General features: G+C 47.5%; 1 protein-coding gene and 1 pseudogene across 1 annotated transcript; both read right to left on the bottom strand.

Annotated features, from left to right (window-relative positions):
• The window catches only part of LOC132766031 (zinc finger protein 845-like), a 65,308-nt pseudogene that overhangs the window by 19,493 nt on the left and 22,345 nt on the right, over window positions 1–23,470 (bottom strand).
• LOC132766046 (zinc finger and SCAN domain-containing protein 31-like) lies at window positions 10,500–16,888 on the bottom strand. The gene is made up of 3 exons (XM_067465293.1): window positions 14,795–16,888; window positions 14,096–14,222; window positions 10,500–13,288 (listed from the first exon to the last, which is right to left on the bottom strand). The coding sequence occupies exons 1-3, from the start codon at window positions 15,524–15,526 to the stop codon at window positions 12,258–12,260; spliced, it is 1,890 nt and encodes a 629-aa protein (XP_067321394.1). The 5' UTR covers window positions 15,527–16,888; the 3' UTR covers window positions 10,500–12,257.

Genomic DNA, 23,470 nt, shown 5'->3' on the forward strand with positions numbered 1-23,470 from the left:
TGTGAAAGTTTCTGAATCTTGAATAAGAACTGAAAAAGAATATGAACCCTATACTGATTTTCTAATTTTTTCATTTCCTTCTGTTCCTTTCAAAGCATCCATTTCTGTAGTTCAATATGCTTCTCGTTTATTTATTCAGGTTACTTCCCTTATACTCCTTCATCAGGCACAAGTTATTTAATCAATCAACCTTTATTACGGTGTAAAGACCCACTTTGCTCACCGAAAAAAGTGCACAGCAGATTCATAAACTGATAAGACCACTTAAAAGCACAACAAGTACATTGAATGTGCTTTTTTTGCATGGCAGGGGAATGGACTAGATGGCCCATGTGGTCTCTTCCAACTTTATTTTTCTGTGATTCTATGATTCAGTCCTAAATGCATATGAACAAGGATAAAAACACTGCAAATATATACAAAGTAAGTTTCAACCTGAATCTAATACAGGAAGTAGTTTTATCCTGGCTACCTTCCAACTGGAATGGCTCCTGCATAATGCCTTTGGATTGCATTATTTTAATTAATTGGTTTTAAGATTGAGATTTTTTAAAATCTTGGGTTTTAATGTATATGCTGGACCACTATAACAACTACCATGTCAGATTATACAGAGAAGCCATTGAAATTTACAAGCATGTGGACAATTTCAACAGAAAGGAGGAAACCATGAAAATGAACAACATCTGGCTACCAGTAAGTAAGTAAAGAGCAACACTAATAAAACAGGAATACCAGACGTCAATCAATCAGGGCAGGTTAACACCTCCCAACAAAGGATCCCCCGGCCTGCCATAGATGTGGGTAAAATGTCGGGAGAGTGTGCTTCTGGAACATGGCCCTGCAGCCCAGAAAACTCACAACAACCCACTGTATATTTTTTGTTTTATTCTATGTATTTATATTTATATGCGGCATCAAATTGTGCCTTTTTTGTGAGATGCTCTGAGTCCCCTTCGGGGTGAGAAGGACGGAGAATTGAGCTGATCTACTGGGTAGGTTGCTCAATAGTGGATTAATAATACGTAGCTGAGCCTACTTGTAAAAAGTGCAGAACAGTAAGTTCTGATATATACGTTCAACATCTTGGTTACTACATGGGCAAGGTCTTGCCTTGTATGGGACACCCGCAAATCTACCTCAAAACACTTTGGATGGGAACACATTGCACCTAGCCTTGGAGAATAGGCAGCGATATTTCGCCACAGTCGAGTTCTCAAGATAATTTGCTTTATGGAGAGGCCCAGCATAATGTATACTCAAGGCACTTGGGGAAAATAAATGATCTATAGCTTACTGTCCACTATACAGGGCCTTAATAAGGCATAGAAGTCTCTTATCTTGTCCATTTTTCCCATTGTTTATGTCTAGAGATTGAATCAAATGCTGATTTGAAGTCCACAAAGAGCTTACCCTGTAGCATTTGGACAAGTTTCTCAGCAAGAAGAGAGAGCACTAAGCAATGATCAAGAGTTGAATAGTTCTTTCTAAATGCTGCTTGTGCCTCGGAGATTGTGCTGTTTGATTCCAAGAGGGAAGAAAGTCCCATACACAGATATGAGTTTTCGCATTATTGAAAGTAGGCTGATTGGTCTGTAGTTCCCGGCATCACTGGGTAACCCTTTCTTATAAACTGGAACCACAATGGCTTGCTTCAAGCTAACAGAAATTTTGCCTGTATTATTGATCTTAGTGAATAGGATGGCTCGTAAAGGTGCCCCACCAGTCTTGATTAATTTTAATGAGTTCAGTGTGGACATCAACTGGTGGATTAAGCCCAGAATAGTGTCAAAAGACATTGGGTCCCAATAAGGCAAGTCCGGAAAATTGGCATCCTGGTGTTTTTCAGAATCTAGTTTAAGGTGAAGACATATCTAAAACAATCTAAAACGCAATTGCCCTGCTTCTTGGCAGAGGGTTGGACTGGATGGCCCACGAGGTCTCTTCCAACTCTATGATTCTATATACTCTATGACCTTCCTATAGCTGTGCTGGGATTACACAACTTGGAGCTCTAGTGTGAGAAAGTAGGGCTCCTGATACAAGCTGCCAAAAGGTTTTAGCGTTGTTGTTGAAAGAAGCATTCAGCGGTAGAGCCCAGGTGTTGTGTTCATGTTGCTCTTTCTTTTGATCTACAAGGAGTTTGTATTCCCCTTTTAATTAAAATAGGTCAATGGGTGGATAACTTGTTCCAGAATTCCCATAGCCAATGTAAGTATCTCTTAAGGCTCTTTTCTTCAGTGGGCCCATTAACCTGGTGTATTTATTTATTTATTTTATTTATATCCCACCTTTCTCAACCCCGAAGGGGACTCAGGGCAGCTTTACATATGGCAACTGTTTCATGGGTTGTAGATTCTAGAAGCATTCTCTCCTGACGTTTCGCCTGCATCTGTGGCAAGCATCCTTAGAGACTGTAAGGTCTGATGCCTTTAGACAACAGACATTTAAATACAACTCTTTAGCCTGAGAGTAGCTTGGCTTGGGGGCATAAGTTAGGTCTTCCTGAAGAAGATGGATTAGTGGGTTGTTGTAGGTTTTTCGGGCTATATGGCCATGTTCTAGAAGCATTCTCTCCTGACGTTTCGCCTTTATCTATGGATTAGATGTTCGTATGCTGCCAATGTGGATGCTGCTGGACGGTCCGATAGGATTACTGATCTTAATCTATTTGTTGCTTCTGACTTTAGTTGGCTACATGGGTCATCTCACCATTTGATTCTTAACTTGAGTGCTCTCCCTGTGACTACTCTTGGCGCACAGGGTTGGGTCAGGTGAACTTTATGCACTATCTGTTCTAGTGCAAACACTAAAATGCTGAACACAGTGAATGGCATTCCTGGAGACCAAGGCGTAGCCCATGCCTTGGAAATGATCAGGCTTCAGAGAGTTGGCAGCCATTTCCATCCTGGCTGTTTCCAGTCAGCGTTCTCTTCACTCTCCAAGATGAAAGTGGCAGTTAAAACTGTTTGTCTCAGCAGCACGCCAGAGACAGCAGTCAATCAGAACTCTGGCCCCTGACATGCCCAGCCACTCAGCTGCCGACACACCCCTTTCCAGTCAACCCATCACATCATGATGCCTTTTTACAAATCCCCACATGGATATTTGTTTTCCATCCCAGTATTACGGGGACAGTTCCTTCTCATATATATATAAATGAGAACTGGGAAAATTTACTTAGTAGCGAAAAGAGATACTCTTCAAGTAGGTTCAATCTGAGCTTTAGATTTAAGTGTACAAGACTTTGCCACAAACTAAGAGGGCAACTGTGCTCACACATCCTCTCAGGAAATGTGGAGTCTCCCCCATGACCCCCAATATATTACAAGTATTTTACGGCATCCAGAACAGCAGAATCTATACCTATTATTTCACTTACTTACATTTAAGGAAAAATTATGTCTCTAAGCCCATGCAGGAAAGGGGAAACTGTGGCCTTCCAGTTACTACAGCTTTCAATCCCCTTGTGTTTAAGACTACTCAAAGGATGATGGGAAGGCCCTATTCAGGGGAGAAGCAGCCAAAATGCTGTTCTTAGTCTAGGAAGAACACCCCCAACATCCAAGGACACAAACAACCCACTCTTCTTACCCATGGATCCAGCATCCCCATCGTCATCTTCCTGTTTCGTCTCCACACGAAGCTTCTTCTGCTCCATCTCAGGCAGGGCTTGGACAGCTTCAGGGGAACCCACTCTCTCCTCTTCCTCTAACGGCACCTAAAATATGTATCACTTGTTAACCAAACATATATCTCACGTATATGGCTTTGCTCTGCTCTACATAGTCCTCAAAGTATTTGTGAGGTAGGTAACGACCAGAGAAAATAACTAGCCCATGGTCACACAATGCATTTCATGATCCAAAAAGGAGTTGAATCCCGATCTTGCAAGGCACAATCCCACATTAAAACTACTGCCTGGGTATTTGATGGGGGCTGCAGTTGGTCTTTGCAGGGCACTGCTCACCCCCGCTGTATTTCAACTTTTTCTTAAATTAAAAACTCAATATCCCTCATCTCCTTATGGAAAATGTGTTTTTCTCCTTCCATGGCTGTTTTAGGCACAAAACAGGCCCTTTTAAAACCACAAAGTAAACCGAGAGTTAACTATTGGGGCAGAGGAGGTGCTTGGATATATAAGAAGGCTCAAATATAGCCTCATACAGGCTACATTTTGCTTACTCCACTTCAATCACACTGCTACCCTGGCTTGATAATTTAATATGATTTGTTGGCACTTTGCACAAAGCAGCCTAGAACCCAATGACTGATCCTCACCTTGTTTGCCTGACTCTTGGCCTCTCCCTGCTTCTGAAGGAAGTCCTCCGCCAAGGCCACCGCCTGGGAGCAAGTCTCTGGACCACATTCCTTGACCCAGTTCTCTATCGCTGGAGGCAGGATGGCCAAGAACTGCTCCAAGATTAGGAGCTCCAGGATCTGCTCCTTTGAATGCCTTTCAGCTTTCAGCCACCGGCAACATAGTTCCTGAAGCTGGCCATAAGCCCCTCTCGGCCCCTCGGCCTCCCGGTAGCAGAAACGCCGGAAACACTGCCGTTGCTCCTCCCGACGCATGGTGTCCCCATGCAAGATGGCAGCCTTCACTTTCCCATAATCCTCCCTGCCTTCAGCCTCCAGGCCAGTGAAAGCCCGCTTGGCCTCTCCGCTCAATGCTGGCAGGAGCCGGGGCACCCACTCTTCCTTGGGCCACCGGCAGGCTTGTGCCACTTGCTCAAAGGAGGTCAGAAAGGCTTTGGCGTCGTCCCACGGCTCCTCCCTCAACTCAGAGGCCCCCCAGTTCGAGTGAGGGCCTTCCACGTTCTTCAGGAACTCCTGCCATTGGGTTTCCCACTGCTGAAGTGAGTCTTTGTCCGGCTCCTGTTTCACCTCTGCTGGTCTCCTTGGCAGGAATGCCTCCGTCGTTCCAACATGGCAGCTCCCTCTCGCTTCCCGTGGTACCTGCCCTGGAAAATGATTTGTAAGGTCTTCTCGAGTCTCCATTTTCATGCTTGGATTGTAGCCTGAAATGGTGGGAAATGCTAGACACTACTGCAGCAATCTTGACATCCGCATGGAGCTTTCTATCTGGCGAACTGGAAGGAAAAAAGAATATAACACAACATTGAGATGTTAAAGAGGAAGAACTATGAAAGCAAAAATGCAGGGCTGGAATGGAACTGGCTTTTGAAGAAGTAACCACAGAAAAGACAGAGGTCCTCCTGGTCGATCGCAAACCAGATCGGGGTATAGGGTGGCAATCTGTGTTGGACGGGGTTACACTCCCCCTGAAGTCACAGGTCCGCAGTTTGGGAGTCCTCTTGGATTCATCGCTTACGCTTGAGGCTCAGGCGTCGGCGGTGTCTGGGAGGGCTTTTGCACAATTGAGACTCGTGCGCCAACTGCGACCGTACCTCTCGACAGATTATCTGGCCGGGGTGGTCCATGCCTTGGTCACCTCTAGATTGGATTGCTGTAATGTGCTCTACGTGGGGCTGCCCTTGAAAATGGCTCCAACTGGTCCAACGGGCAGCAGCTAGGATGTTAACTGGGGCTCCTTACAGAGAGAGGTCAACCCTCCTGTTCAAGGAGCTCCATTGGCTGCCGTTTATTTTCCGAGCCCAATTTAAAGTGCAGGTGCTTACCTTCAAAGCCCTAAACGGTTTGGGACCAGCCTTCCTGCGTGACCGCGTCTCCGTCTATGAACCCACACGTTCACTTCATTCATTTGGAGAGGCCCTGCTCGTGATTCTGCCTGCGTCGCAGGTGCACTTGGTGGGGACACGAGACAGGGCCTTCTCTGTGGTGGCCCCCCGACTCTGGAACACCCTCCCAAAAGATCTTAGACAGGCCTCTACATTGGCAGTCTTTAGAAAGAACTTGAAGACCTGGCTGTTCCGATGTGCCTTCCCAGATTAGGAATCTCCAATAACAAGTCCCAGAAGCACTTTAGTAGAACTAAGATTGCTGCACACCGCACACTGCACTTACCCTATAATCCTTACATATCCCCTGTCACATCGGCACTTTTAATCCTGTACCCATTACTCTGGCTCGGCCCAGTTTTTATAGTGTCTTGATGTATTGTTTATTGTTGTTGTTAATATTGCTTAACTGTTTTTAATTTGCTTTAGGTTGTGTATTGTTATGTTGTGTTTTGAGGCCTTGGCCTTTGTAAGCCGCATCGAGTCCTTTGGGAGATGCTAGCGGGATACAAATAAAGTTAATAATAATAATAATAATAATAATAATGTATTGTCGAAAGCTTTCATGGCTGGAATCACTAGGTTCTTGTAGGTTTTTTCGGGCTATAGGGCCATGCTCTAGAGGCATTTCTCCTGACGTTTCGCCTGCATCTATGGCAAGCATCCTCAGAGGTAGTGAGGTCTGTTGGAAATAGGAAAATGGGTTATATATCTGTGGAATGATTGGGGTGGGGCAAAGAGATCTCTGCTGAAGCTAGGTGTGAATGTTTCAGCTGACCACCTTCATTAGCATTTGAAGGCCTGGCTGAGCCTGGGAAAATCTGGCTACCAGTATTAAAAAACTCTAAAATTACAACAGCAAAACAGCAGAGAGGAAACAACCAGGCACATCTTAACACCTCTCAACAGAACATTTTCCCAGGCTCAGCCAGGCCTTCAAATGCTAATGAAGGTGGTCAGCTGAAACATTCACACCTAGCTCCAGCAGAGAAGAGCTCTTTGCCCCACCCCAATCATTCCACAGATATATAAACCCTTTTTCCTAGTTCCAACAGACCTCACTACCTCTGAGGATGCTTGCCATAGATGCAGGCGAAACGTCAGGAGAAATGCCTCTAGAACATGGCCCTATAGCCCGAAAAAACCCACAAGAACCTAATAATAATAATAATAATAATAATAATAATAATAATAACCTTCCTGCTCTTCCTCCTCCTGCTCCCAAAGGAGGAGGGATAACAATTCCCATCAAAACTTCCTTTTCTCTCCTCTCCTTCCTCTGTCTTCACTCACCTACATTCCTACAGTTCCTTCCATCTAAATCCAAGAACTCCAGCTCAGATGTTACTCCTTTTCCTGCAAAAAAACTCCAAGGAAGACAAGCCAAAGGCAGGAGTTTCCCAAGAAGCCTCTTTTGGAGGAGAAGCCCAAACAGGAAGAGGAGGACACAGCCCACATCCGGCCAAAACAAAACAATCCAGGAAGTCCTCTCTAGCCACCTGTAGCTCCAAATCTCGAAGGTTTGCCTTCAAGCAGCCAGGCTTTTGGACTCCAACTCCCAGAAGCCTCAGCTTCCTTGGGCAAGGAGCAGGAATTCTGGGAAGTGAAGTCCAAAACACTGGAAGAGCCGAGCCTGGGAAACACATGGCTTTTGAAGCTGGGAGGAAATGCTTTTCCCAACAATGTTTTCAATGTTTTCCCAACAATGTTTACCTTTCCCATCTTATCCATAAGAAGAAGTGCAAATAAGGACTGTTTTATTACATTATGTATTCGTGCATTTTTCTTTATTATTTTAGGTTTTTTATATTTCATGTCTCCTCAATTCTAGAATTTTTATTTATTACTTTGTTTTGTGTTATGATTCTCTTTTACTTATTCTTGTATTTCTGTTAACACATCTCCATCCTTCTTATATACACAATGATTTAATTATTATTATTTTGGTTTTGAAAAATGTATTTGTTCTTGGGTTTTGGTTAACATTTCCATCGTCCTTTTAGTCTGTAAAATGTTCAGAAATGGCTTTTTTCCTCGTCATTTCAATCTCCCCTCTGTCTGCTCTTTATCAAACGTGTGCTACTAAAATTGCCTGTAAATTCATGATGTTCCCCTGAATTGCAAAGGGTTTTCTTAGGCAAAGATGGTGGTTTTCCTCTGCCTCCAGCACTTTGGACTCCCTGTCGGTCTCCCATCCAAGTGCAAACTAAGGCAAACCCTGCTTAGTTTCCAAAATACCTCACATCAACTGCTTTCAGAGTATTTAGGTGTGTCATGTGCTTTCAATGGCATTATGTGGCCCTATGAATAACGAGGTGTCTTCTTAGGTAAGAAGCAACTCAGAGGTCCTTTTGTCAGTTCCTCCTCAAAAATAGAGCTCAGGACCTTGGGGTTTGTTGTTGGTCCCCCATCCAAGAACTAACCGGGGCTAAACCTGCTTATCTTCCAAAGTCAGATGGGATCTGGTGATTTATAAGAACATTATTTTCTAGCAGTGAAAGGACCAAGGCAGAGACATCTCCAGCCCATCCACTGTTTGGGTATCAGCCAGCACGTCAACGACTTAAATCTAGAAATAGTTTTCTAAGATCTACAGAGACACTACCTGGAACACCTCAGCAAGCGAGAGTCCAAAAGTGGCAGGCCCAAACCCAGAACCTCAAGCAATGGCTGATACCCAATGAGAGACTCCCCCCTGGGCACACAGAGGACTGGGCGACCTGGAAGGCACTGAACAGACTGCGCTCTGGCACCACGAGATGCAGAGCCAACCTTCAGAAATGGGGCTACAAAGTGGAATCCTCGACATGCGAGTGTGGAGAGGAGCAAACCACTGACCACCTGCTGCAATGCACCCTGAGCCCTGCCACATGCACAATGGAGGACCTTCTTGCAGCAACGCCAGAGGCACTCCAAGTGGCCAGATACTGGTCAAAGGACATTTAATCAACTCTCATACTCACAAATTTTGTAATCTGCTTGTTTGCTTTGTTCTGTTAGAAATGTAATATAATTTGACTGGTTGTTCTGACACGACAAATAAATATTTTCTAGCACTTTAATCAAGAACCTGCTATTGACTCTAACCCACCCTTTGAACTCCCCGACCCCATTGACTTGCTCTTAAGACCTGATAAACCTGACCCCCCCCCCCCGACCTAACACATTGCACTTTAAGAACAACTGCAAAGTTTGAAGGGAGGGGGGATAGAGAGCACAGGTGGGTTAAATATTACTGTGATCCTCAAGATGTGGGGGTGGGGAAGGAAAGTATTACATCCAAAGGTGGAAGAAGATTGGTATAGTCAAGGTCGGGTTTTTAGGTAAATGGTCACTGCCTGTCTTCTGACCAAGGGAGGGGGTGTGGGTCATATGGAGAGAGGGGGGAGTTCCCTTGACCAGGGAGCCCCCATAGAAGCAATATTGGAGGGGGGAAGATAAAGAAATGGGAGACCCAAATTAATTTGTCCTAGGGAAAGAGAGAGAGGACTTATGGTTCCAAAATGGTCTCCTGCCATGGTAAACTTGGATACCAAGGATGGCGGGCTCTCTGAACTGAGAGTGCGGCTGTTGAACATCAGACCTGTAAATGGAAAACAGCAGTCACCCAGGACCTAATCCTGGATGAGTGTGCAGACCTGGCATACATAACAGACACCTGGTTGGATGAGGCTGTGGGGGTTAATCTCTTCCAGCTTTGTCCACAAGGCTACTCTGTGCAGCACCAGCCTAGATCTGGAGGGCAGGGAGGTGGGGGTCATAGTGATCTATAGACATTCCATCTTGTTGACCAGGTGCTCCATCCCACAGTCAACCACATTTGAGTGTGTCCATGATCAGTATGGAATAGGGATTCCGCTAGTGTACAGACCACCCTGCTGCACTACAGTCTCCCTGCCTGAGCTAGCCAGGGTGATTTCGGGTCTGGCGTTGGAGTCCAAACGGCTTATAGTACTGGGGGACTTCAACATCCATGCAGAGACCACCCTGTTGGGAGTGGCCCAGGACTTCATGGCCACCATGGAGCTGTCCCAAGTGGTATTTGGCCGCAACCAAAGAGCCGAGCACATACTGGATTGGGTTATCTGCTAGGGATGGGAGGAAGGTGGCGGTATGGAGGAACTGAAAATCACTCTGTTGCCATGGACTGACAATCACGTGATCAGGTTTAGGTGAACTGCATCCCCAGACCTCTGCAGGGGTGGAGGACCAATTAAAATTGTCTGCCCTGGAAGCTTATGTTTCCGGATGGATTCCTGATGGCTCTTGGGGAGTTTCCCATCACCTTTGTAGGTGATCTTGTTGAGGCTCTGATCATTCTGGAATGGGGAGATGACTAGGGCAATAAGCACAATGGCTCTTGAGCGTCCCCTCCCACATAGCAGAGCTAAATCAGCTCTTTGTTTCAACAAGCTGGCAGCAATGAAGTGTGAGAGACAGAGGGTAGAGCACATGTGGCATTCAACTCACAGCGAGTTAGATCAAAAAAAGGTATATGTCTTTATAAGGATTAATGCCGCGGCAGTGGAGGCCACAAGAAAATCTCTTATTGTGGCCAACATTGCGTCTGCAAGGAATCATCCACTGAGCTGTTTTGAATGGTCAGAAGGTTATTAAATCCTGTTGTCTGGTTTTAATGGATTCATTTCAATTTGTGCAACCCGAGGACGTGGACAAGATCTTTGGAGAGGTGAAGGCGACCACATGCGCCCTTTACCCCTGCCCATCCTGGCTGATAAAGGAAGCTGGTGGTTTGGCAGAGCAAGTAAATGAAACAGCTTTGGTCTCCTTAGTGGATAATCTGCATAGGTACCTGAATTATTTATTTACTTTTTATGGGTTTTTATATACCGGCCTTCTCCACCTCCTAAGAGGGACTCAGGCCGGTTTACAACAATATAAAACAGCATCCACAAAATACAAAACAATTACATTAAAATACATCAGAAAAAATTACATAGGTCAGGTCGTCAGAAAAAGTCATTGTTCATTACCATCCTTCCGTGTGATCTGAGTCATTACCTCAGTCTTCAAATGCTATATTCCATAGCCAGGTTTTTACTTGTTTCCTGAACAGGGGGAGTGTATCTCTGTTGGTTGTCTTAGACCACTCAGCAGCCTTCGATACCATAGACCATGGGATCCTTCTGAGACGGCTTGAGGAAATGGGGTTTGGAATAGTACAGTGGCTCCAGTGTTCTGTAGTGGCTCCAGTCCGTCCTAGAGGGTCGCTCTCAGAAGGTGTTGCTAGGACCACTGCTGGGTCCTGCAACCATTGACTTGTGGGGTCCCGCAGGGCTCAGTATTGTCCCCCATGTTGTTTAACATCTACATGAAGCCACTGGGGGAGATCATCTGGAGTTTTGGAGTTGAATGCCATCTGTATGCAGATGACGTTCAACTCTATCACTCCTTTCCACCTGTTGCTAAGGAGGCTGTTCAGGTCCTGAACTGGTGCTTGGCAGCTGTGACGGTCTGGATGAGGGTGGACAAACCGAAATTGAATCTAGACAAAACGGAGATATTCCTGGTCAGTCACAAGGCCGTACAGGGTATAGGGTTGCAGTCTGTGTTGGATGGGATTACACTCCCCCTGAAGGCACAGGTTTGCAGATTGGGAGTTTTCCTGGATTCATCGCTGAGCCCGGAACCCCAGGGGAGCTTTTGCACAATTAAAACTTGTTTGCCAGCTCTGCCCATACCTTTTGAGAAGCCAGATTTGGCCACGATGGTCCATGCTCGTCATATTTTGAATAGACTATTGCAACGTGTTCTACATGGGGCTGCCTCTGAAGACTGTCTGGAAGCTCGAAGTAGTCCAATGGGTGGCAGCCAGATTTCTAAGCGAACAGGGAGAATGCAACCCCCGTTACGTCAGCTCCACTGGCTGCCAGTGTGCTATTGGGCTCAATTCAAAGTGCTGGCTTTGGCCTATAAAGCCCTAAACAGTTCTGGTCCAACGTATCTCCCTTTATGAGCCAACTAGAGCTTTAAGATCTGCTGGGGAGGCCCTGCTCTCGGTGCCACCCCCTTTGCAAGTGTGACTGGTGGGGATGAGAGGCAGGGCCTTCTCAGTGGTGGCCCCTCGGCTGTGGATCTCCCTCCCCAGTGACATAAGACTGGCCCCATCCCTCCTGGTTTTTGGGAAAAGGTAAAGACCTGCTTTGTTCACAGGCATTCGGGGAGTAGGCTGATACGGAATTTGACCTCACTCTAGGAGTTTGAATAATGACTGTGGTAAAACTATATGGTATGGAAATCAAGACTTGACGCTATGTATGTTTTTCATGCGTTTTATTGTATTTATATGTTTTTAATATGATATGGTATGTTTATTTTTGTGTGTATGATGCAGCATCGAAATTTTTCTGTGTGCATAGGAATTTGTTCACTAGTTTTTCAACCTATCATGCAGCCTTCCAACAGTCTGAGGGACCGTGAACCGGCCTTCAGCATTAAAAGTTTGGGGACGCCTGGTATAGTGTATTCCTTTTTAAGATGCACCTAGACTGTTCATTGCATTTGGTGAAAAGACTTACACAGCCATTCTGATATTCAGCAAGCACTGATTTTCGTGTGGCATCTTCTCTTGCCATGGTTTCTCTGATGTAAAGCCAGGCTGGTACTTTGGCTGAAGACTTTCTCTCTGGTGTGGATGCTCTTATGTCTGACAAAGGTGGACCGGTCGCTGAAACTCTTTCCACACTCCATACATTTATAGGGCTTCTCCCCAGTGTGAATTTTCTGATGTGATTTGAGATGGTCCCTCTTACCAAAGCATTTCCCACACTCCAAGCACTGATATGGCTTCTCCCCGGTGTGGATTCTCTGGTGTTGCTTGAGATGGGTTCTCTGACCAAAGCACTTCCCACACTCCAAGCACTGATATGGCTTCTCCCCGGTATGGATTATCTGGTGTTGCTTGAGTTTAGCACTCTGACCAAAGCACTTCCCACACTCCAAGCACTTATACGGCTTCTCCCCAGTGTGGATTCTCTGGTGTTGCTTGAGATGGTCCCTCTTACCAAAGCATTTCCCACACTCCAAGCACTGATATGGCTTCTCCCCAGTGTGGATTCTCTGGTGTTTCTTGAGATTGCAGCTCCTACCAAAGCATTTCCCACATTCCAAGCATTTATACAACTTCTCCACTTTGTGGATCCTTGGATGTTTCATCTTACCAAGATCTGAATTCATACATTGTCTCTCATCGGCACAAATACTCTGATTCAGGTCTATGTTGGAACTTGTCCCTTCATAAAGCGTTTCACATTCAGTCAGGTCTCCACTCTGACTGAAGCTCTTTGTAAACATTGAATCTGATTCATCCGCAGGGCGAATTCTCCAATGAACACTGGGGAGAGCAATTCCCTTTTTGTCTTTCTCGCTTTCCTGCTGGACTGAGATTTTGTGGAAGTCCCCCACCAGAAATGGGAAGGATTTGGCTTCCAGCTCTTCCGTGTGGCTTTCATCTTGGCTCGCTGGCTCAACTTGGCTCCAAACATTCTCCTTCAGTGCTTCACACTCTGTCCTTTCTGAGGAATCCTCACCCAATTGCCTCTCATTCTCACTTTTCCATTCATCACCTGTTGGAAATAAAGCAAATTAAGACCCATTCTTACAATGCCACCAGGAAGCTTCTCAGGAAAGATCAGGGGATCAAGACACGGTGGTTGCTCCCAAGTCTTTGGACATTCTTCTCTGGAAAAGTTAAGATTGTCCCATTTTTTTATTGTCCAATGGAACCTGAAAAGTCTGTGAAAATTTCTGAATCTTGTATAAGAACCGAAAGAGAAATTGAACCCTATACTGTGTTTTTAAGGTTTTCATTTCCTTCTGTTTCTTTCAAATTATCAATTTCTGTAGTTCAATAAGCTTCCCGTTTATTTATTCAGGATACTTCCCTTATACTTCATCAGGCATAACAAGTTATTTAATCAATCAATCTTTATTATGGGGTAAAGACCCAGCTTGCTCACCGAAAAAAAGTGCACAGCAGATTCATAAACTGATAAGTCCATTTAAAAGCACAACATACTGTGATTGTATGGTATGTTTCCTCTGGAAATTTTTAAACTCAGATGGTCAGAACTGGAAATAATAATCCAAGGAAGGATTTACCAGCGATGATGAGGATTTCCAGGCCAGGGGTTTGGCCATGCAGTACCTTAACTTACCCCAGGAAAGGGGAAACTATGGCCTTCCAGTTACTACAACTTTCAATCCTCTCTGGCAAAGCTGGGAGGCCCATGTACCTGGCAGACCCTTGGGTTCAAGACTACCCAAAGGATGATGGGAAGGCCCTACTCAGGGAAGAAGCAGCGACAGTGCCGTGGTTAGTCTAGGAAGAACACCCCCAACATCCAAGGACACAAACAGCCCACTCTTCTTACCCAAGGATCCAGCATCACTGTCATCATTTTCTTCTTTGGTCTCCACACGAAGCTTCTTCTGCTCCATCTCAGGCAGGGCTTGGACAGCTTCAGGGGAACCCACTCTCTCCTCTTCCTCTAATGGCACCTAAAATATGTATCACTTGTTAACCCAATGTATATCTCACGTGTATGGCGTCACTCTGCTCTACACAGCCCTCAAAGTATTTGTGAGGTAGGTCACGATCAGAGAAAATAACTAGGCTGTGGTCACACAATGCGTTTCATGGTCCAAAGGGGAGTTGAACCCAGATCTTGCAAGGCACAATCCCACATTAAAACTACTGCCTGGGCATTTGATGGGCACTGCAGGCAGGGCACTCCTCACTACCACTGTATTTCAACTTTTTCTTAAATTTAAAACTCAGTATCCCACATCTCCTTATGGTAATCGTTTTTCTCCTTACATGGCTGTTTCAGGCACAAAAGAGGCCTTTTTAAAATCACAAAGTTATTTTTTTTTAAATCACCAAAGGTTAACTATTGGGGCCGAGTATGAGCTGGGAGATATAAGAAGGCTCAAACATAGCCCCATACAGACTAAATTTTGCCTACTCCAGATCAATCACACTGCCACCCTGACTTGCTAAATGAAGATCTTTTGGCACCTTGCACAACACAGCCCTTTGGGAAGCCTAGAACCCAATGAACAGTCCTCACCTGGTTTGCCTGCCTCCTGGCCTCTTCCTCTCGCTGCTTCTGGAGGAAGTCCTCTGCCAAGGCCACCGCCTGGGAGCAAGTCTCTGGACCACATTCCTTGACCCAGGCCTCTATCTCTGGAGGCAGGACGGCCAAGAACTGCTCCAAGATCAGCAGTTCCAGGATCTGCTCCTTCGAATGCCTTTCAGCTTTCAGCCACCGACAACACAGTTCCCGAAGCTGGCCATAAGCCCCTCTTGGTCCCTTGGCCTCCTGGTAGTGGAAACGGCGGAAACACTGCCGCTGCTCCTCCCGAAGCATGGCGTCCCCGTGCAAGATGGCAGCCTTCACTTTCCCATAATCCTCCCTGCCTTCGGCCTCCAAGCCAGTGAAGGCCTGCTTGGCCTCTCCGCTCAATGCTGGCAGGAGCCGGGGCACCCACTCTTCCTTGGGCCACTGGCAAGCTTGGGCCACTTGCTCAAAGGAGGCCAGGAAGGCTTTGGCGTCATCCCACGGCTCCTCCCTTGACTCAGAGGTCCCCCAGTTTGGGTGAGGACCTTCTAGGCTATTCAGGAACTCCTGCCATTGGGTTTCCCACTGTTGAAGCGAGTCTTTGTTGGGCTCCTGTTTCACCTCCGCTGGTCTCCTTTGTAGGAATGCCTCCGTTGTCGCAACATGGCAGCTTCCTCTCACTTCCTTTGGCACTTGCCCTGTTATATGACTTGTAAGGTCTTCTTGAGTCTCCATTTTCATGTTTGGATAGTAGCCTGAAACGGTGGAAAATGCTAGACTCTACTGCAGCAATGTAAACATCTGCATGGAGCTTTCTGTCAGGAGAACTGGAAGGAAAAAAGAATATAACACAACATCCAGGTTTTAAAGAGGAAGAATTATGAAAGCAGAATTGCAGGGCTGGAATGGAACTGGCCATTGAAGAAGTAATCACAAAAAAGGAAAAAGAGTCTAGTCCAAGGGGTCCCCAAACTAGACCCTCCAGGTCAGTTGCGCCCCTACAAGGCTTGAGTCTCAGGGCTGACTTGAGTCTCAGGGCTGACCTAAGTCCGAAACGACTTGAAGATGCACAAGAACAACAACAATCCTGATTCACCTTACTATCCCATCTGCCAAAAGCAGGCTGATATGTTTATGTTGCTTAAAATTGTTCTCCATTTTAAATATTGTATTGTTCTTTCGTGATATTTTTTGCACTATAAATAAGACACTTGCAGTGTGCATAGTAATTCATTTATTCTCCCTCTTTTCCTGCCATAATCGGGACCCAAAGCACCTCACAACTTGACAAAATAAGAGAACTTTAAACATGCAGAAAGTACTTTTTAAGGCAAAAGTATGATAGCTGGGACCCAATGCTGATTGGGCGACACGGGTCAGTATTAGAGAAGCAAAGACATTATGTATTTGAAAGTGTTTGCATACAATATCCAGATAGCCTTAAGCACTATGCTTGTCTGTTTGTTGTGTCCCCCCCTTTCTGCCCCCCCCTCTTTCTGGTGAACTACCTTGCAATGACTGTTTCGCACCTGCATCTCTCACTTGCTGCACTGTGTTGGCATTGAGTCCCAGCTATCATACTTTTGCCCATTTTAAAATGGAATTAAACTGGTCACAATTACTGAGGGTGCATCTCCACTGTGGAATGAATGCAGTTTGCTGCCCCTTTTAACCTCCATAGATTCACAGAATCCTAGATTTGGAAGAGACCTCGTGGGCCATCCAGTCCAACCCCATTCGACCAAGAAGCAGGAAAACTGCATTCAAGGGACCCCTGACAGATGGCCATCCGGCCTCTGTTTCAAAGCCTCCAAAGAAGGAGCCTCCAAAACACTCTCCTTCTCTAGTGGAGATGCATCCCAGAACAACCCTCCTGCCCTTTCTCATCCTGCTCTCAAAGGAGGATCTGCAACATTTCCCATCAGATCTGCCTTTCCCTACTTTTCCTCCCTCTGTCTTCTCTGACCTTCAACCCTCCAGTTCCTTCCATCTAAATCCAAGAACTCCTGCTTTTCCTCCAAGACAGAAAAACCAAAGGCACGAGTTTCCCAAGAAGTTGGTTTTGGAGGAGAAGCCCAACCAGGAAGAGGAGGACACAGCCCACATCCGGGCAAAACAAAACACTGCCGGAAGTCCTCTCTGGCCAGCTGTAGTTCCAAATCTCGAAGGTTTGCCTTTAAGCAGCCGTTGGTCCTCCAGGCTTTTGGACTCCAACTCCCAGAAGCCTCCGCTTCCTTGGGCAAGGAGCAGGAATTCTGGGAACTGAAGTTCAAAACACTGGAAGAGCCGAGCCTGGGAAACACGTGGCTTTTGAAGCTGGGAGGAAATGCTTTTCCCAACAATGTTTTCATGTAGTTCCTTTCCCATCTTATCCATAAGAAGAAGTGGAAATAAGGACTGATTTATTACATTATGTATTCGTGCATTTTTCTTTATTATTTTGGTTTTTTTTTAATTTTATGTCTCCTGCATTCTAGAATTTTTATTTATTATTTTGTTTTGTGTTATGATTCTCTTTTATTTATTCTTGTATTTCTGTTAACACATCTCCATCCTTCTTATATACACAATGATTTATTCTTGAATATTTATTACTTTGGTTTTGAAAAATGTACCCATTTCTTGTATTTTGGTTAACATTTCCATGGTTCTTTTAGACTGTAAAATGTTCAGAAATGGCTTTTTTCCTCGTCATTTCATTCTCCCCTCTGTCTGCTCTTTATCAAACGTGTGCTACTAAAATTGCCTGTAAATTCATGATGTTCCCCTGAATTGCAAAGGGTTTTCTTAGGCAAAGAAGGTGGTTTTCCTCTGCAATAAAGCCCCCAGCACTTTGGACTCCCTGTCGGTCTCCCATCCAAGTGCAAACCAAGGCAGACCCTGCTTAGTTTCCAAGATAGCTCACATCAACTGCTTTCAGGGTATTTAGAAGCAACTCAGAGATCCTTTTGTCAGTTCCTCCTCAAAAATAGAGCCCAGGACCCTTGGGGTTTGTTGCTTGTTTCTCATCCAAGAACTAACCAGGGCTAAACCTGCTTATCTTCCAAGGTCAGATGGGATCTGGTGATTCAGGGCATTTGTATTTGTAAATTGTTGAGTTCCCCCAAATTGTTTCTGACTTTTGGCCATCCTAGAGTGAACCTATCGTAGCTTGTCGTGGCAATATTTGTTTTGGTAGAGGGGTTGCCCCGCCTTCTACAGAATCATAGAATCAAAGAGTTGGAAGAGACCTCATGGGCCATCCAGTCCAACCCCCTGCCAAGAAGCAGGAATATTGCATTCAAATCACCCCTGACAGATGGCCATCCAGCCTCTGTTTAAAAGCTGCTAAAAAGGGAGCTTCCACCACACTCCAGGGCAGAGAGTTCCACTGCTGAACGGCTCTCACAGTCAGGAAGTTCTTCCTCATGTTCAGATGGAATCTCCTCTCTTGTAGTTTGAAGCCATTGTTCCGCGTCCTAGTCTCCAAGGAAGCAGAAAACAAGCTTGCTCCCTCCTCCCTGTGGCTTCCTCTCACATATGTATACATGGCTATCATATCCCTTCTCAGCCTTCTCTTCTTCAGGCTAAACATGCCCAGCTCCTTAAGCCGCTCCTCATAGGGCTTGTTCTCCAGACCTTTTATCATTTTAGTCGCTCTCCTCTGGACACATTCCAGCTTGTCAATATCTCTCTTGAATTGGGGTGCCCACAATATTCCAGGCGTGGTCTAACCAAAGCAGAATAGAGGGGTAGCATTACTTCCCTAGATCTGTCATGTGCTTTCAATGGCATTATGTGGCCCCATGAATTATTTATTTATTTATTTATTTATTTCTTGCATTTATTAACCGCCGCTCTCAGCCCTAGGGCGACTCGTGGCGGTGTACAATACAAAAAAGACACTTTACAAAGCAATCAGGACAACAAACTAACATCACTAATACACAACATTTAAATTACACTAAAAATCCGCTGCGTCATATTATGGAATCATAATCAATCTCATAGTTGTAAATTCATTCCGGTTGTCATTTCCAGTAACATAGCACTCAGTTGAAAGCCTGCTCGAAGAGCCACGTCTTCAGGCCCTTACGAAAGGCCATGAGGGAGGGCGCCTGTCTGATGTCAGCAGGGAGGGAGTTCCACAGCCGGGGGGCCACCACCGAGAAGGCCCTCTCTCTCGTCCCCGCCAGACGTGCCTGTGAGGCAGGCGGGATCGAGAGAAGGGCCTCCCCAGATGATCTCAAGGTCCTCGCGGGCTCGTAGGCCGAGATGCGGTCCGTAAGGTATTTTGGGCCGGAACCGTTTAGGGCTTTGTAGGATAACACCAGCACCTTAAATTGGGCCCGGTAGCAAATCGGCAGCCAGTGGAGCTGGGACAACAAGGGCGTTGTGTGCTCCCTGCGTCCTGCTCCTGTTAACAACATGGCTGCCGCGCGCTGGACGAGCTGAAGCTTCCGGGCCGTCTTTAAGGGCAGCCCCACGTAGAGAGCGTTGCAGTAGTCAAGACGGGATGTGACCAGAGCGTGTACCACCGTGGCCAAGTCAGACTTCCCAAGGTACGGGCGCAGCTGGCGCACAAGCCGAAGCTGTGCAAATGCTCCCCTGGTCACCGCTGAAACCTGGGGATCCAGGCTCAACGATGAATCCAGGATCACACCCAAGCTGCGAACCTGCGCCTTCAAGGGGAGTGCGACCCCATCCAGCACAGGCTGTAACCCTATACCCTGTTCGGCCTTGCGACTGACCAGGAGTACCTCTGTCTTGTCTGGATTTAATTTCAGTTTGTTCGCCCTCATCCAGACCATTACAGCGGCCAGGCACCGGTTCAGGACTTCGACAGCCTCCTTAGTAGCAGGTGGAAAGGAGTGACAGAGCTGGACATCATCTGCGTACAGATGACACCGCACCCCGAAACTCCGGATGATCTCACCCAGCGGCTTCATGTAGATATTAAACAGCATGGGGGACAATATAGAGCCCTGTGGAACCCCACAGGTCAAAGGCTGTGGGGTTGAACAGGAGTCCCCCAATAACACCTTCTGGGTACGACCCTCCAGAAATGACTGGAGCCACCGCAAAGCAGTGCCCCCAAGACCCATTTCCGCAAGGCGCCCCAGAAGGATACCGTGGTCGACGGTATCGAAGGCCGCTGAGAGGTCCAGGAGCACCAACAGGGACACACTCCCCCTGTCTAGCTCCCGGCGCAGATCATCCACTAAGGCGACCAAGACCGTCTCGGTACCATGTCCCGGTCTGAAACCAGACTGTGCCGGATCCAGATAATCCGTGTCTCTCAAGAATACCTGGAGTTGTGAGGCCACCACGCTTTCCATGACTTTGCCCAAGAAGGGAAGATTGGAAACAGGCCGAAAGTTGTCAAATTTAGTGGGGTCCAGTGATGGTTTTTTCAACAGCGGCTTTATAATAGCCTGTTTTAGGCTCGCTGGAATCTTGCCTTCCCGAAGGGAGGCATTAACCACCACCGTTACCCACTCAGCCAATCCCCCTCTGGCCTCCTTCAGAAGCCAGGATGGGCAGGGGTCTAGGATGGACGTGGTGGGCCTCATTCCTCCAAGTATCTTGTCCACATCCTCGGGCTTCACAAGCAGAAAAGAATCCATCAAAACAGGACAAGCAGGTGCTCGTGTCACATCCACAGAGACTGCATTTAATATGGTGTCCAGCCCAGAACGGATCAAAGCGACTTTGTCTGCAAAGAACCGAGCAAATGCTTCACAGCGCGTGGCCGAATTGTCAGGGCTCCCGCCTGAGGTGGCGGGAGTCAAAAGACCTCTGACAATCCGAAACAACTCCGCCGGACGGTTTTTTGCAGACGCAATAGTGGCCGCAAAGAAAGTTTTCTTTGCGGCTTTTATTGCCGCGGCATATGCCCTTAGAAAGGACACAAACCATGCTCGGTTTGGCTCGCTTGGGTCCGAGCGCCACACACTCTCTAGTTCCCTCTTCCTTCGCTTCATCGCTGCCAGCTCCTCAGTGAACCAAGGAGCTGGTTTAGCTCGGTTACTTGAGAGGGGACGTTCCGGAGCGATCATGTCAATTGCCCTGGTCATCTCCCCATTCCAGAGAGCGACCAAGGCCTCGACATGATTACCTGCCGAGGTAGCGGGAAAGTCCCCAAGAGCCATCAGGAATCCATTCGGATCCATAAGCCTCCTGGGGCGGACCATCTTAATGGGTCCTCCACCTTTGCGGAGGTTAGGGGGCGCAGTGAGCCTAAATCTGATCAGGAAGTGGTCGGTCCATGGCAATGGAGAGATGAACAACTCCTTCACCCCGCCACCCTGCTCCCATCCCTGGCAGAAAACCAAGTCCAATGTATGTCCAGCACAGTGGGTGGGGCCAGTTATTCGTTGGGACAGCCCCATGGTTGCCATGGCGGACATGAAGTCCTGAGCCGCTCCTGTGAGGGTCGCCTCGGCATGGATGTTGAAGTCCCCCAGCACAAGAAGCCGTTGAGACTCCAACGCCAGGCTCGAGACCACCCCCGCTAGCTCAGGTAGGGAGACTGTAGTGCAGCGAGGTGGACGGTACACTAACAGAATCCCTATTCTGTCCCGGTCACCCACCCTCAGGTGGACGCATTCAAAATTTGTGGTCTGCGGGATGGGACTCCTGGTCAGACGGATGGAATCTCTATAGACCACTGCGACCCCGCCTCCCCGTCCTCCGGATCTCGGTTGGTGCTGTACGGAGAAGCCTGGAGGACAAAGCTGGGTCAGATTTACGCCTCCAGCTTCATCCAACCAGGTCTCCGTAATGCACGCCAGATCTGCCCGCTCCTCCAGGATTAGGTCCTGGATCCAGGTCGTTTTTCCGTTGACAGATCTGGCGTTCAGCAGCACCACCTTCAATCCCGAGGGCCCGCTCACCTGGTTACACCAATTTACCTTAGGAGACCGGTTGGGAATTGTTAATGTAGATAAACGGTCCGAATTAGGCCAAATTCGAGGTCTCCTTTTTCCGCATCTCCTCCTCCCCACCACGACCTCTATGGGGGCCCCTCAGCTAGTGGAACACCTCCCCCCCTCCATGCCGCGATCTAATATCAAGGTCTTATTTCCTGCTTCATCAGTTGTTTGATTTGTTGGTCCCTGCCAACACCCTTGCTCCCCTTCCTCCCCCTTCCCCGCCCCATTTTTGTCCACAGGCTCCAGCCCGCCTCCTCCCCTGACCCTTCCGCTAGTCAGTAGCAACAGGGATAGTACCAACAGGGGGGTGGGGGACCTCATGGATAACAATAGCTTCAGAAGGAAGGGGCGTTCCAGCCACACCAGTTAGGATAGTTCGTAAAGTGCGAGAGTGCGAGAGTCTTCAGTGCAGCACAGTCAGTAATACCACTCAGTTAACAACACACTACGTGCCGTTGGGCACATACATAAAGTGCAAGATCTAAAGTGCAATAGGTAACCTGAAACTGGTTCTCAGCATTCACTAAAGTGCGGCATAGAGGGATAAGGAAGGGGGCGTAAGTGCTAGTGTTATTTAGCAGCAGGTGGCAGGCGCCTTAAAGTGCTGTTGTGTTCTTATATCAGCTTAGCAGCAGCGACAACCAGAAGAGTGTGCTAAGATAGTAATATGTAGTCACGTTCTTACGAAGATGATGGTGATACCACTTGAATAAGGTTGTTATGATTCAGATGTACCTCTAGACGGTTGGTCTGAGAGCGGATGGGGGCATCCGGGGATGGTGTACACAGTGGCGGTCAGCACAGTTGGTCTATTGTATATCTATCAATCCAAAGGAGGCCAGCTCAAGAGGTCTACACAATATTAAGGCCGGCACAAAGGTCTACTCAGTATTAAGGCCAGCACAGAAGGTCTACACAATATTAGGCTGGCACAAGAGGTCTACACAATATTAAGGCCAGCTCAAGAGGTCTACACAATATTAGGCCGGCACAAGAGGTCTACACAATATTAAGGCCAGCACAAGAGGTCTACACAGTATTAAGGCTAGCACCAAAGGTCTACACACTATTGAGGCCAGCACAAGAGGTCTACACAATATTAAGGCACATACAAAGGTTCTACACAATATTAGTCAACGCTGAAAAGATGAAACTCTAGAAGATCCAGCAGTGGTGGCAAAGGTGAAATCTAGCAGCGATGACAAGGCGGCGGGCCAAATGGTGGTGGCCGCGATGGAAGGCGGCAGCGATGGCCCAGCGGCGGCCCAGCAGCTGCAGCGGTAGCGATGGAAAGGCGGCGATGGTGAGGCGAGGCGCCAAGATGGCGGCCGCAACAGCCGCGGCGTTCTCCGTGCCCTGGCTTGGCCCAACGGCCCCACCGGTGGACCGGTCGCAGCAGCGGCAGCGATGGTGAAGGCGGGGCGCCAAGATGGCGGCCTCAGCGGCCGCGACGCTCTCCGTGGCCCAGCAGTGGTCCGGTCGTACCGGCGGCGGTGAGGGGACGGCGGCGGCGATGGAGAAGCGGGACGCCCTGGCTCGGCCCTGGCCCCAGCGGTGGTCCGGTCACAGCGGCAGCGGTGAAGGGACGGCGGCGGTGATGGAAAAGCGAGACGCAAGATGGCGGCCGCAGATGTAGAGCTTTATAGATGTAGAGGCCTCCTTGCAGATTGCTGAGTCACACCCCACTGGAGGAGGCCTGGGCTGCTGGCTACTCACAAGGAGTCCTGGGAGCAGGTTGGAGATCTTTATTGCCCCTTCACAGCAAGCACAG

Source organism: Anolis sagrei, chromosome 2 (assembly GCF_037176765.1).
Source record: "Anolis sagrei isolate rAnoSag1 chromosome 2, rAnoSag1.mat, whole genome shotgun sequence".
NCBI lineage: Eukaryota > Metazoa > Chordata > Lepidosauria > Squamata > Dactyloidae > Anolis > Anolis sagrei.